The sequence below is a fragment of the Psammomys obesus genome, unplaced genomic scaffold, assembly GCF_907164565.1.
Source record: "Psammomys obesus unplaced genomic scaffold, mPsaObe1.curated_primary_1811, whole genome shotgun sequence".
NCBI lineage: Eukaryota > Metazoa > Chordata > Mammalia > Rodentia > Muridae > Psammomys > Psammomys obesus.
The window spans coordinates 4263537-4276402 of record NW_026586816.1 but is presented as its reverse complement, the minus strand read 5'-3'; the positions used below and the strand labels follow the sequence as shown (position 1 = coordinate 4276402).

At 42.5% G+C, this 12866-nt stretch overlaps 1 protein-coding gene across 1 annotated transcript in view; it reads left to right on the top strand.

Moving 5' to 3' along the window:
* The window catches only part of Cfap61 (cilia and flagella associated protein 61), a 256849-nt gene that overhangs the window by 83175 nt on the left and 160808 nt on the right, over positions 1-12866 (top strand). Inside the window, exon 14 of the mRNA XM_055602635.1 lies at positions 10430-10556. Coding sequence (XP_055458610.1) covers positions 10430-10556 — 127 coding nt within the window. The remainder of the gene's footprint in view (positions 1-10429; positions 10557-12866) is intronic.

The following is a 12866-nucleotide window of genomic DNA, read 5'->3' as shown; positions in this document are numbered from 1 at the left end:
GTGGTCTGGGGTCCTGAACTGAATGAAAAGGAGAAAACCAGTGAATACCACATTCGTCTTTCTCCAGTTCCCGAGTGTGGATACCACGTGACCATCTACATCAGCCTCCCACTGTCCGCTTGCCGAGGAGGACTATATCCTCTCAAATGACAAGCTGAAATAAATCCTTCCTTCCTCAAGTTGTTCTTCCTCAAGTAATTTGTCAGAGCAATGAGGAAAGTAACTAACTGTGTTGCATATTCAGTGGATTTGGGGAAGTGTGTAATGACACCGTTATAATGTCACACAGAATAGTGTCACTGCTCTAAGCATCTGTACCCTTCCTGTTGTTCCTTCCTTCCCCTGAATGCTGGTGCACTCTAATCTTTATACCTGCTGTAATTTTTTTAAACCTATCCTAGAAAAGTAGTTAGAATCTTACAATATGTCACCTTGTCAACTTGGCTTCTCCTACTTGGTCATATGCATTTAACCTCCATGTCACTTCATGACCTGGTGATTCATTTATGTTAGCACCGAATACTATGTCCCATAGACTAGACACAATACAGTTTATTTTTCTGTTCACCTGCTAAGAAACATCTTGGTGGTTTCCAAGTTTAGATCATTATGAACAAAAATGCTAAAGTGTTCATGTGGAGGGTTGTGTGTGGACATAAGTTTTCAGTGTATTTGGCTAAGAGAGAGTGGAGTTGCTAGTACCTATGATCACAGCATTGTTTACTTTTGTATAGAACTGCCAGCCTGTCTGAAAAAGTGGCTCTAGCACTTTTCAGTGACACCAGTAACTGCTCCATGCCCCTGCCAGCCTTTGCTATTCTCAGCGGTTTGGACTTAGACTAGCCCCTCACTGCCGGCTTCACTGGTGCTGTGAAGGTGCAGTTAGTTCTTTAGTGATGGATGCCACTGAATGATTTCATGCTGATATGTTTCAAATGCTTACCCTTTGTTTATGTGACCTCTCTGGGGAGGTTTCTATTTAGATCTTTCTTGCTTTCTTTTATTCAGGTTGCTTATTTCAGTTTGACTTAAAACAGATCATGGATACCGTTATTTCTGTAATAGAAAAAAAATGTTAATTTGATGTCCAGCTATCAGTTAAAGTTTAAAGTTTACACTGACTTGGGAGAATGTTTTCAGTTAGAAATAAATTAAAGGCCAATTCAGGAAGAGCATCCCTCCATTGATTGGCTCCTAAGCAGGTGTGGAGATAGGTAGGATTTCAAGGTTTGTGTTCTAAGGATCTTTGTTTCTCTCCTTTCTTCCACTGTGGCCTCTCCTTTGCCTGATCCATCTGGAACTGGCTCTTGTCACATTGGCATGGCTGCTACATTCTGGGCTGACATCCATGTAGCACTGTAGCCGGAAGGTGCTTGTTAATTGTGTGCTTTCTTTCCCAAAGGCCCACAGTGGAGCTCCTCATTCCTCTAATGGAATATGCAACATCATCTGTGTGCATGTTCGTGGGCTGGGGAAACATAAGTGTCCCAAACAGGCAGAAGTCCTGGCCCTCATGGGCTCTGGCAGCGAGAGGGGGAGGATGCGGAGACGGACTAGATAGTAGGTATGTGAGGGGCAATGAGAAGAGTAGAGCTTGTGGGTAAGTGCTATGTAGGAGGAGCTGCCTCTTTCACAGGTGCACGGGAGAGGTGGCCATGAGCAAAGGCATGATGGAGGAAAGGAGGGAGCCAACGGGCATGGCAAGGGCACTCGTTCCTGACATGCTCTTTTTTATGCCACTGTTTTTAAATCTATAACACCCTTCTGGTTTTTGCTTCACTTCTCTTGACATTTGGGATGGATCGCTTCTGCTTTTATGTTGGGTTGCTTTAAATTTCATGACCTCGTGTTCTCGTCCCCTACCTAATTTCCTCCTTCTTCCCTTGGGAAATTATATTTGTGTCTGTCATCTGCCCTCTGGCCATGCTGGTGAGCACAGAGAGAGGTAATTCATCTGACTGTTAGTGAGGGCTACCTCTCTGTCAACAGACCCCACATCTCATGTTCCCTCTCAGTTTTTTTTTTTAATTTTTATTTTTATGGTAACTCCTGGGTCTTTAAATGAGAACATTTCATTTGGATATTAATCGCTAAGATATTTCCAAAGGTAGCACTAGGTTTTATGTCAAACTAGAGACCGATTTTCCATGTTCCCTGGCATGCCCATTCTTAACTTGCCCACTGGCTTTTCTTCTTGTTCAGTCATTAAGGGAAGGCACGTTTGGTTGAACTGGTAGCTCATTCCCTCTTGCTATTCCTCCAAGATGCCCCTTTCTGAAATTTGACATTTTTTCTTTGTAAGAAGACATGTCAAACTTACTCATTCAACTAATATTTATTGTGCTAGAGATACTTAACTTCTGGGTAGGTCATACAGCCACTGTCAATATTATTCAGTAAATAAAGATGGCCTTCCGTGGTCAGCCTCTGAGTGATTTTTCCATTTAATATATTTGTTTTATTTGCTTTTCTATGACTGGCTCATACATGCTTTGTTGCCGGGTTTTTTTTTTTTTTATGATATCAAATCTGCCCTTTGTTCCTTAAGCCCTGAATGGGTCTCTTTGAATGGAATGCAGTAGAAACTTTGTTCCTTGTGGCCATGGCTTTGTCTGGGCCAAGGATGCTTTCTTGTTTGCGTTTGGTTCACACTGAAGTGCTGATGCTTGAGAGCTGTATGATGACGACTTTCATTACATGGTCTTCTTTTACATCTTTGCACCTCTTGATTGGCAGCAAAACTGCCAATTTTTCTGTGAGACAGTAGTTGGAAAGACTCACAGACTTGTAGTTTCTAAAGGCATTCACTCAGTTTTGGGTTGAGAAAGGTAAGGGGTAAAATTTTCTTGTTACTTTTCCTATGTCATTTTCTATTTCATTATGTGTAAAGTCAGACTGCATAACTCAAATTCTGACCTTTAAGGCCAGGCTCAGTTTTTTTCTTTTTAGGAAGATGAATAAAACATCTTGTGGCTATAAGCAGATTACCAAGATTGAAAAACTTGTAAGATCTAAGGAGGGTTCAGTGGGCAATGGTTTCATCCTTCCTTCATGGACCCTGAGAATTTACAAGTTCAGGCATTCAAGTACTCAAGAGAGACAAGGGCAAGGAAGCAGGATTTTTCATATAGCACATTGTGTATATGTGTGTGTGTGTGTTTTAATATTTATCAATAGAATCAGTTTGTTTCATACATGGTTTTAGTATCATTTTTGCAGACAATGAATATTCCTACTTTTATGATTTATCTAAGGCTATAGCGATAAATAAAGCTAGCTGCTTGTAACTGGATAACACATGCTATCTCCTTTTGGAGAACATTATGCCATATATATGTATACATATGTATCATGATTTCACATAATGATATAAAATGCCAAGCATCCTCCCCATCTTTACTCCCTTTTCCCCTAAGAGATGTTTTGAAGTAATCTGATTTTTCTGGGGACTTTCTGTAGCTAAAACACAGAGAACTCCGTAATTCGTCTTTCATGCACTGTAAAGTTATAAGGGGCTTTTGGTTTCTTTCTCAGATTGTGGTTCTAGAATCAATACAGGGTCAGTACAATGGGAGCAGAAATCATGGGCTCACTTGATCCCCCAGTGGGTTCCCAGCACCTGAACACCCTGGGGACACTCCAGATGTTTCAGAACCATTTTTAACTAGTTCAATGAAACATTCTTAGTAATGTCAATTTAATAATTGAGGTTTAGGCACATACATTTTTATTGGGAGTTTATTCACCTTTCATGTTTTCTAAATGCTCCTTCCAGTTTTTATACAAAAGGAATTAGAGCGTGTACCCATGCCAGCTGACCATAGGTCCTCTCATCTCATTCCAGTTAGCCAACCCCCTCCAAAAAACCCCAGGCCACCTGCTGCTGCTAGATCCAAAGCAGAAGCAATGCAGAGTCCCATGTGTATTAACTCTATCTGCTTGTTTTGAGATAGGGTCTTACTATTAGCCAGTGCTGGCCTGGAACTCTGAGTCTTTCTCTGCCTTGTGAATACAGATGTGTACTAGTACCTCTTTCCCTCCTTTGCCCCTCCCCTCCTCATCCTCTTCCTCCCTCCCTCCTGCTCCTCCTCATCTTCTTTCTGAGTTGAAAACTCTTGTAAAATAGGTCTCCAGGGTCGGGGGAGATAGCAGTCAATCCAGCACTTGTCGCACAAGCCTGAGAACCGGTTAAATCCCCAGAACCCGAGTGAAATTACTCCAGCACCAGGGAGGCGGACACAGCAGCAGCCCTAGGCTTAATGGTGGGCCACATGGTCAGAGAGACCCAGTCTCAAATGAGGTAAGTGGCCTTCCTGAGGATGAGAACCAAGAATGTCATCTGACCTCTGCATATACTTGAACTTGCACACAAAACACACATTACACTCACACACACACACATGCACGCACACACACGCACACACAAATAGCTCTCAGAGACAAATTTAGGCATATGGAACAGCTCCATCCACAAAAAAATACACTGTGAGTTTGTTTGTAATTTTAATTTCTCCAATAAATACATTAATGTAGAATTTTAAACTAGATAAAACTGAATCTCAGTATTTATCATACAGCCTAATGCATATAAAATGTTGTTTCACTATGTGATCAGTATGAAAGGACTGAGCTGTTTTATAGTCTTGTTAGTGCTAGCCCAGCTCTGAGTTGACAGTTAAGCACCTATATAATCTAAGTAGCAACATTTCAAGCCATTAGGGAAGGTGTTGGGGAAGGTAGCTTTAGGTGACAGATTGCTAGTGGCCATTCCTCCTCCTGCTGAAATTCCAGGAACATATGAAGATTCGCAAGTGTACCTCTTTGCTGACTATAATTAGCAGACACATGACCTTCGTTCGTGATGCAATACAAAATGGTTGTGTCACCTGATCAGATTTCCATGGGCAGAGGAGACAAGTCATGTTTGTGTTTTGTGTCCCAGGGAGCACTTATTCAGTATTACTGTAGGCTGGGTTAAACCCTGGCTTTGAAAGTAGACCGTGGTGTGGTCTGAGCTATGAGCTTGGAGGGAAGGCATTTGTGCTGGCCACTTTTATGTCACCTTGACACAAGATAGAATTATCAAAGGGTGTCAATTGAAAAAAAAATGCCTCTGTAAGATCAGACTGCTGACAAGCCTGTATCAGGCCCCGCCCGTCTCGGGTAGTGCCGCCTCTACGCTGGTGGCTCTGGGCTCTATAAGAAGGCAGCTGCCTAAAGAGCTGGCCAGTAAGCAGCACCCCTCTATGGCCTTGGCATTGGCTCCAGATTCTTGCCCTGCTTGAGTTCCCGTCCTGACTCCTTTCAATGATGAACAGTGATGTGGCCACCTAAGCCAAATGAACCCTTTCTTCCTGGAGTTGCTTTTGGTTGTGGTGTTTCACCAAAGCCATAGAAACCCTAACTAAGTCAGGGTTCAGATTCATGTACTTTCCTGGCTCCTGCTGCCCACTTTATAACTCAGTTGTAGTACTTATATACAGAAAAACATGTCGTAAGCATGGAACACTCTGGTTGTGTCCACGCAGGCTATATGGCAGCTGACAGCTACTGTCCATCGGGAGCTGTTCTAGCCATGGGGTTGCAGCAGAGGGAGGGGTTTTGTCTTTGAACTCTAATTTTAATAGATGGGGAGGAATAGCACACAAACGAAACAGAAGGGAGAGAGTGTACGGAGAGAGCGTGACATAACAGAGTCAGGTGGCAGCTCTTTCAGTGACGTTTGTATGCACAGCTGATATCCAGGCAAGTCTGGCGATTCCCTGGGCTGAGAAGTGAGGGTTTCAGGTGAGAAATGAGGGCACACGCTGTGAGTTTGGGAACTTGCATGGGGTCTGAAAGACGATGCAAGGAAAGAAAGAAGCCTACAGTTTGGAGATAGGTTAGGGATGAAAGATCCAGAGATTGTAAAGACAAGGCGCAGGAGAGGAAACTGAGGTCATGAAGCAATTCTGTGGCTTTGCTTGTCACTCCATGCAGTGGGAGAGATAACTGAAGTTCTTAGCCAGGGTCTGTAGATAGAGTTTAGGTGAAAACTCACATCGTGATTTTTCACAAAGCTGGACCTGAAATTTAGTATCTCTTTCCACTGTGAAAGCAGACAGCAAACCGTCGGCCACCGCTGCTTCCTCCTCATTTTTCTGCAGTGCTGCGGACTTCAGGTATCTGCGGTTGTTCCCCAGTGCTTATGTACACCAATGCACAAAATTATGGCACTGAGCAGGCCGCTGCTGGGTCACATCTGCTTAAGTTCACCCATCCTAATTCTCTACATCTCATTTCACACACTTATAAACAGTCTTCTGAGAAGGGCCTGGGGCATGAGAGTTCATGTACGGCCCTGTTACTGGGATTAGTGATGCAGAGTCACACGCTTAAACTCAGTACTTAGAGGCATCGCTCTAGCGGCTCGGTTGAGGATGGATTTGGAGAGCAAAGGTGAACACGTGAGGCTGCCGCTGCAGCCTCCCAGCTGTGGAGTAGTGCTAGCTGGGGCGAGCAGTGGCGGTTGCAGGAGGTGGTTGCATCCAGGAGTATTTTGAAGGGATAGCCCATCTGCCGTGTGGCTAAGATAAAAGGGTGTGCAAGAACATCCGGGCGAGTCTGGCTGTTTGGGCCTGCGCTGCTGGCCTGTGAGGCTGCCACCATCCAGATGGGAAAGGGGGTCTGATTCGGAGTCTGCGCATGGTGGGGCAGCAGCAGCCTTCAGATAAGCTTGTCCAGATTTTGAACGGTATTTCACGTCAATTTCCATTAATTTTGACTTAAAAAACGTGAAACTGTATTAGTGGATACTGGTGCCCTGACATTGTTCTCACTGCTAAGATTTTCCTTAATCAAACAACATTTCTTTTTTTCCCTCATAGTGACTTTAGCTTAGGCTCTAATTTATCTGTTATTTAATCACATTGGTTTGGCTTGACTGTTAGTTGCCATTGCCATCCCATTTCTTTTCAACTTTCTCTGATATTTTACGCATGTACGCACATAGGCTATATAATGCATGTAATAACGGCCTATTGTGATGTAATGTAACATCATATTCTCACCTGATTGTATACTTGAGCAGTTCTTAGCAGATATATAATGATATAAACTCATCAAAAACATTTCTTGTCACCTCTAAGCCTAACCACGCCCACTGAATAGTCACCTCTGGGTATTTTGTCCCCAGAGCCTACCAGTCTCCTGTCTGTCTCTATAAACTTGCCTGTTCTGGACTTTTCATAGAAACATGCATGGTGTTTTACATGTGGTTTTTCTCATATGTAATAAGCCTCGTCACTTCGTTCCTCTTTGTGGCTGACTAATATTCCATCGTGTGCATTTGCCACATATGGGTTGTTTGCTCCTTTGGGAGTATTGTGACTAAGGTACTCTGAACATTTTGTAGGACTTTTCTTTTCTCTTCTTCTATTTCCCTATACATTTGTTCTTGTTTTTTAACATTTACATCTTTATCAGAACTAGATTTTGGTATCAGAGCCAAGTTCTCATCTTTGTCTTAAAGATTAATTAAAATGATTATTGAGGTGATATTAATGATCAGGCTTTTACCAGTGAATTTTATACATATATATCTTTGCAAACAAATAATCTTGTTTATAATATGTAGCCATGCATTACAATTTAAGCACAGATCTTAAACAATTAGGAGTTGAATAGGTTAGAATCATTTATTATTAAGAGGAGTAACATTGTTCTATTTAGTAACAAAACCATGATGAGTAGAGAGAAGGTGGTGTCAGGTCAGTTATGGAACACACAGGACCCATTACAAGATGAAGATATGGAACTCTGGATTGATGTGAAATTTCCCCTTTCAGTGGGGTGATGGCTCCAACCCTTGGCATTCATCCTGAAAGGGCTTAAAGCCTCTATCCTGGATACACCAAAAACTTGTGAGCAGCATGGATAAGGCTCACAAGTCACTAGCTGTGTACATCGTGGCTCTATTTACCAAGGGAGGGAACAGCCACCTCATTGCTATGACCAGAGACTCCGCAAATCATGTACCTGATCCTCAACTTTCTTCATGCCTATGTCTGATTCCCCACTTTATGTAGAAAATGGTTTTAACTCCATCTTTGCTGCACCCTTCACATGATTGCCCAACTAACATTCAAGGGAGAACCAGTTGTCACTATTTACTGAGGGAGGCACCAGTGAGGATGGGGTGGTGAAGGAGAGAGAGGGTGGGAGAAGCCTCATTAGGAACAGACAGAAGGAAGTGGGAATCAATATGCAGCATGGTTCCAAACCCGCAGACATGCTCTTTTGTCTCGCTAAACTTCACTTAAAGACACAAAATTACACTTTTTTAATATAATTTTTTATTTATTACAGTTTATTCACTTTGTATCCTAGCTGTAGCCCCACCCTCATCCCTTCCCAATCCCGCCCTCTCTTCCTTCCTCACCTCCTCCATGCCCCTTTCCCAGTCCACTGATAGTGAAGGACCACCTCCCCTTCCATCTGATCCTAGTCTATCAGGTCTCATCAAGACTGTCTTTCATAATCTTCCTCTGTGGCCTGGTAAGGCTGCTCCCCCCTCAGGGGGAGGTGATCAAAGAGTCAGCCACTGAGTTCATGTCAGAGACAGCCCCTGTTCCCCTTACCAGGGAACCCATTTGGAGATTGAGCTGCCATGGGCTACATCTGTGCAGGGGTTCTAGGTTATCTCTATGCATGGTCCTTGGTTGGAGTATCAGTCTCAGAAAAGACCCCTAGGCCCAGATTTTTTTGCTTCTGTTGTTCTCCTTGTGGAGCTCCAGACCCTTCCAGGTCTTTCTATCTCCCCCTTCTTTTATAAGATTCCCTGCACTCTGCCCAAAGTTTGGCTATGAGTCTCAGCATCTGCTTTAATACCCTGCAGGACAGAGTCTTTCAGAGGCCCTCTGTGGTAGACTCCTGTCCTGTTCCTTGTTTTCATCTTCTTTCGATGTCTATCCTGTTTGCCTTTCTGAAGAAAGATTGAGCATCTTACCCAGGGTCCTCCTTCTCGCTTAGCTTCTTTAGGTGTACAGGTTTTAGTATGATTTTCCTATCTTATATGTCTAATATCCACTTATAAGTGAGTGTATACCCTGTGTGTCATTCTGCTTCTGGGATACCTCACTTAGGATGATCTTTTCTAGATCCCACCATTTGCCTGCAAATTTCATGATTTTGTTGGTTTTTATTGCTGTGTAGTATTCCATTGTGTAAATGCACCACAATTACTGTATCCATTCCTCAGTTGAGGAACATCTGGGTTGTTTCCAGATTCTGGCTATAAAGAAGAAAGCTGCTACGAACATGGTTGAACAAATGTCCTTGTTGTATACGTGAGCATATTTTGGATATATGTCTAGGAGTGGCATACCTGGATCTTGAGGTAGCACTATTCCTAATTGTCTGAGAAAACACCAGATTGATTTCTAAAATGGTTGTACAAGTTTACATTCCCACCAGCAATGAAGGAGGGTTCTCCTTTCTCCACATCCTCTCCAGTAACACATGCAATTTTTAAGAGTTCTAAGATGGTGACCTCAAAGAATTAAACTCCCTTTACAACATGCAACTCTGGGCTGCTCCCAGCCCATGTTGCCAGGCACATGAGGCAGACCCCAGTATGGTAATTTCTCAACTATAAAACATTTTTAAAAGTTTAGGGGAGATTGTAAGAGCCAGAAGACCAGAAAGCCTGCTGTCTCTTAGCAATGACAGGGAAGCCACAGCCATGGACCTCAACAATATGGCTGCTTAAACGAGACCTGAACAGTGATGACATTGGCATTCAGGCTTTTGTGGAAGTGAGAACTCTCTAGGGTCCCAGCCTTAGACAGAGAGCTACAGGAGGCTAATGACTGCTAAGAGAGAATTAGCCTCTTCAAAGGATGAGCCCCATAAGTGGTTACCCAGTTCCAAGTGGTCGTCCCTGAAATCAGTACACACATAAACAACACTAAATGGACTCAGCATGCTATATTTATATGTCTATGCATGAATATATAATAATAACAGAGAAAAGAGGTCTTGGATCTGAGAGGGAGTAATTGTATGTGGAGGTACACAGGACGAGTGGGAGGAAAGGAAAGGGGGGACATGATATGGTCTTACTTTAATTTTTTAAAAAGTTTGGGAGAGTGATTTTATCTCCCTTTATGAAATATGAAGCAAGGTATGCCGAACATTTTAATTATATGCATAAAATTATATGTATTTATATTATATATGCTTTGTGTTATTGTCGGTTCATAACGTCAGTGATTTCTATTTTATTCTTTGTACTTTTTGTGTATTTTCTAGATATTGTAGAAGGAAGTGAGCTCTTTTTATAATCAGTCACCTTAATGTTACATAGATACACCCTGCCAGATATTATCTTACTTAAATGTGATATTATTTTAGTACTGTAATCAAGAAACCTATTTCTGTTCTTGTCCAGATCCATTCAGATAAGATTAGCCAATGCTGTGGATGCTCCTGGTGTTGCAAATCTCGTTAACACTCTCCTGCTGAGCAGAAAGATACTGGATGATTTTGACCAATACAACGAGGCTTGCCAAGACCCTGTGAGTACTGCTAGTCACTGCTGTGGTTTTCTTTTCCTGCTCCAAAGGGCCGTTATGACCCATGAATGGTCGGGCTTAGAGCGGTCTTGAGCATCACTTAGAGGAGCCTGTGGGGGCAGCAGCGGAGAAGGTGTGAGGAGTTGGCAGATCTGTCATCTTGGAAGAACGGTTTAGGACTCCATGGTATCTGATGTCCTCCCCAGTAGCAATGAGTGCCAGACTTAGATGAACAGAGCTCCATTTTAGTTATGCTAGATGGTGAGCCTAGCCAGGACCTTTTGTTGAGTTGGCTTGAGGTTTCAAGGACTAGATAAAGGATGACCCAAAGGTCAATGTTTGGTCTTCTCTAGCATATGTGAGCCGTGAGAAACATCAGGCTGAGGTCAGTCTACGTGCTAACACTGCCATGCTAACACTGACATGAGGCCGGGGTCAGTCTACATACTAACACTGAGGCCGGGGTCAGTCTATATGCTGACACTGAGGCCGGGGTCAGTCTACATCCTGACACTGTGATGCTAAAACTGAGGTTCGGCGGACACTGCCAGGTGACCTCACTAGATGTGCAATTAGTCAAGAGTTGGAGAAGCAGGCTGTAACTTCTCTAATATGCTTCATTTCATAATAGTTTTATCAAACTATGACCAAGAAACTCTGTAGTAGATTTTACAATTCAAATATACTATATAAGTAGGACCTGCTACTAGAAAGAGACAGGATCCCACTGGTCACTGGTCCCTTTAAACCTGCATTCAGAAACTCTTTCAGGTTAATACCTTTGCTTGTAAAATCAGTAACTAGTTGCCTGATCTTGAGCTTTATGTAAGGAAAATCATGCAGTTTTCCTTCCTCGTGTGAAGTTCCTTTCCCCAGCAATATGTTTCTCAGATTTGTCTGTAGCTTGACACAATTATTTCATCACGTGACTATATCACACTATTTCTTCATTCTGCTGCTGGGGTCATTTGGAAAAATAGGAAGGTCTGGATTTTTAACTATAAAATAAAACAAACATTTTAAAGTTATTATTTAAGTCATCAGAGAGACACCAAATATCTAGACATGATGATGCCAGAGAAATATACTATTACAAGGGTATAAAATTAAAATAAAATTTCCATCACATTCATTATGCTTTGGTGTGTGTGTGTCCTTCATCTTCATTTGTTTCCTTCTGTCCCTCTAACCAGTGTGGTCTCAAGTTCTGTTTCTCCAAGTGTGGTCTAATGAATTTGAAGGGAGTATTCTCTAAGATGAAAATTTTAGTGAGGGGTCTGGAGAGATGGTTTGGCAGTTCAGACCACTTGCTGCTCTTCCAAAGGACTGAGTTCAAGTCCCAGCATCTACGTGGTGGCCTACAACCAGCTGTAACCTCCATTGCAGAAGACCCAGCGCCCTCCTGGGACCGCCACAGGTGCCAGGAATGCATGCACAGCACACAGATAAGCATTACACAAATCTAAGAAGCCTAAAGCATTTGGATGAGACTGCGGTGAATTTCCCCTTAATAGCAAGACAGTATGTGTCTTTGCACTTACCATCGATACTCAACCACCGAAGGCACAGAGCCATGGCAAGTGAAGCCGCTGGGCCTCGGCAGGAATCAAGGTAGCAACAGCAAGCATTCCGACGGCCATGGTGTTCTTCATCATCACAAACGTGCTGAAAAAGAAGAACAAAAAGAAGGTGGAGAAGGAAAGATAGAAGGGGGAGAGAGAGAGAGAGAGGGAAGGAAGAAAGGAAGGAAAGAAGGAAAGAAAGGAGTCTCCACATTTAGCAGAATGGCTAAGACAAAGCCAAGTAGCTTGTACTCTGGGACATTTACCCAGAGTAATGATGATGTGCACATAAGTATTCTTAGCAGCTGGGATCATCCCAGGTAGTTTTCAGCAGATGGGTGTGTAAATAAGCTATACAGATCCGTGTGTGGGGCACTCCTCAGCAATGAAAGGGATGGATTGTTGTATCAGCTTGTATGAATTTTCACATTGTTCTGCTGAGAGAAACGACACGCAAGTTCCTAAGGGTTGTGTAATTATATGCATAGATTCATACTTATATTTACATTCACAAACAAACACATATAATACTTACACAGATGCTTGTACTTATACATTCATGTGATATTTTAAAATGATGAAATTTTACAATTGGAGAATGGGTTATTTGTTGTAAGAGGCCAAGGGTGGGGCTGGGGGATTTCTTTCTGTGCTGTTGGAACTCTTTGATATCATGGTGGAGGCTGAGACACAAACCTATAAATAAATAAATAAATAAATAAATAAATAAATAAATAAATAAATAAATAAA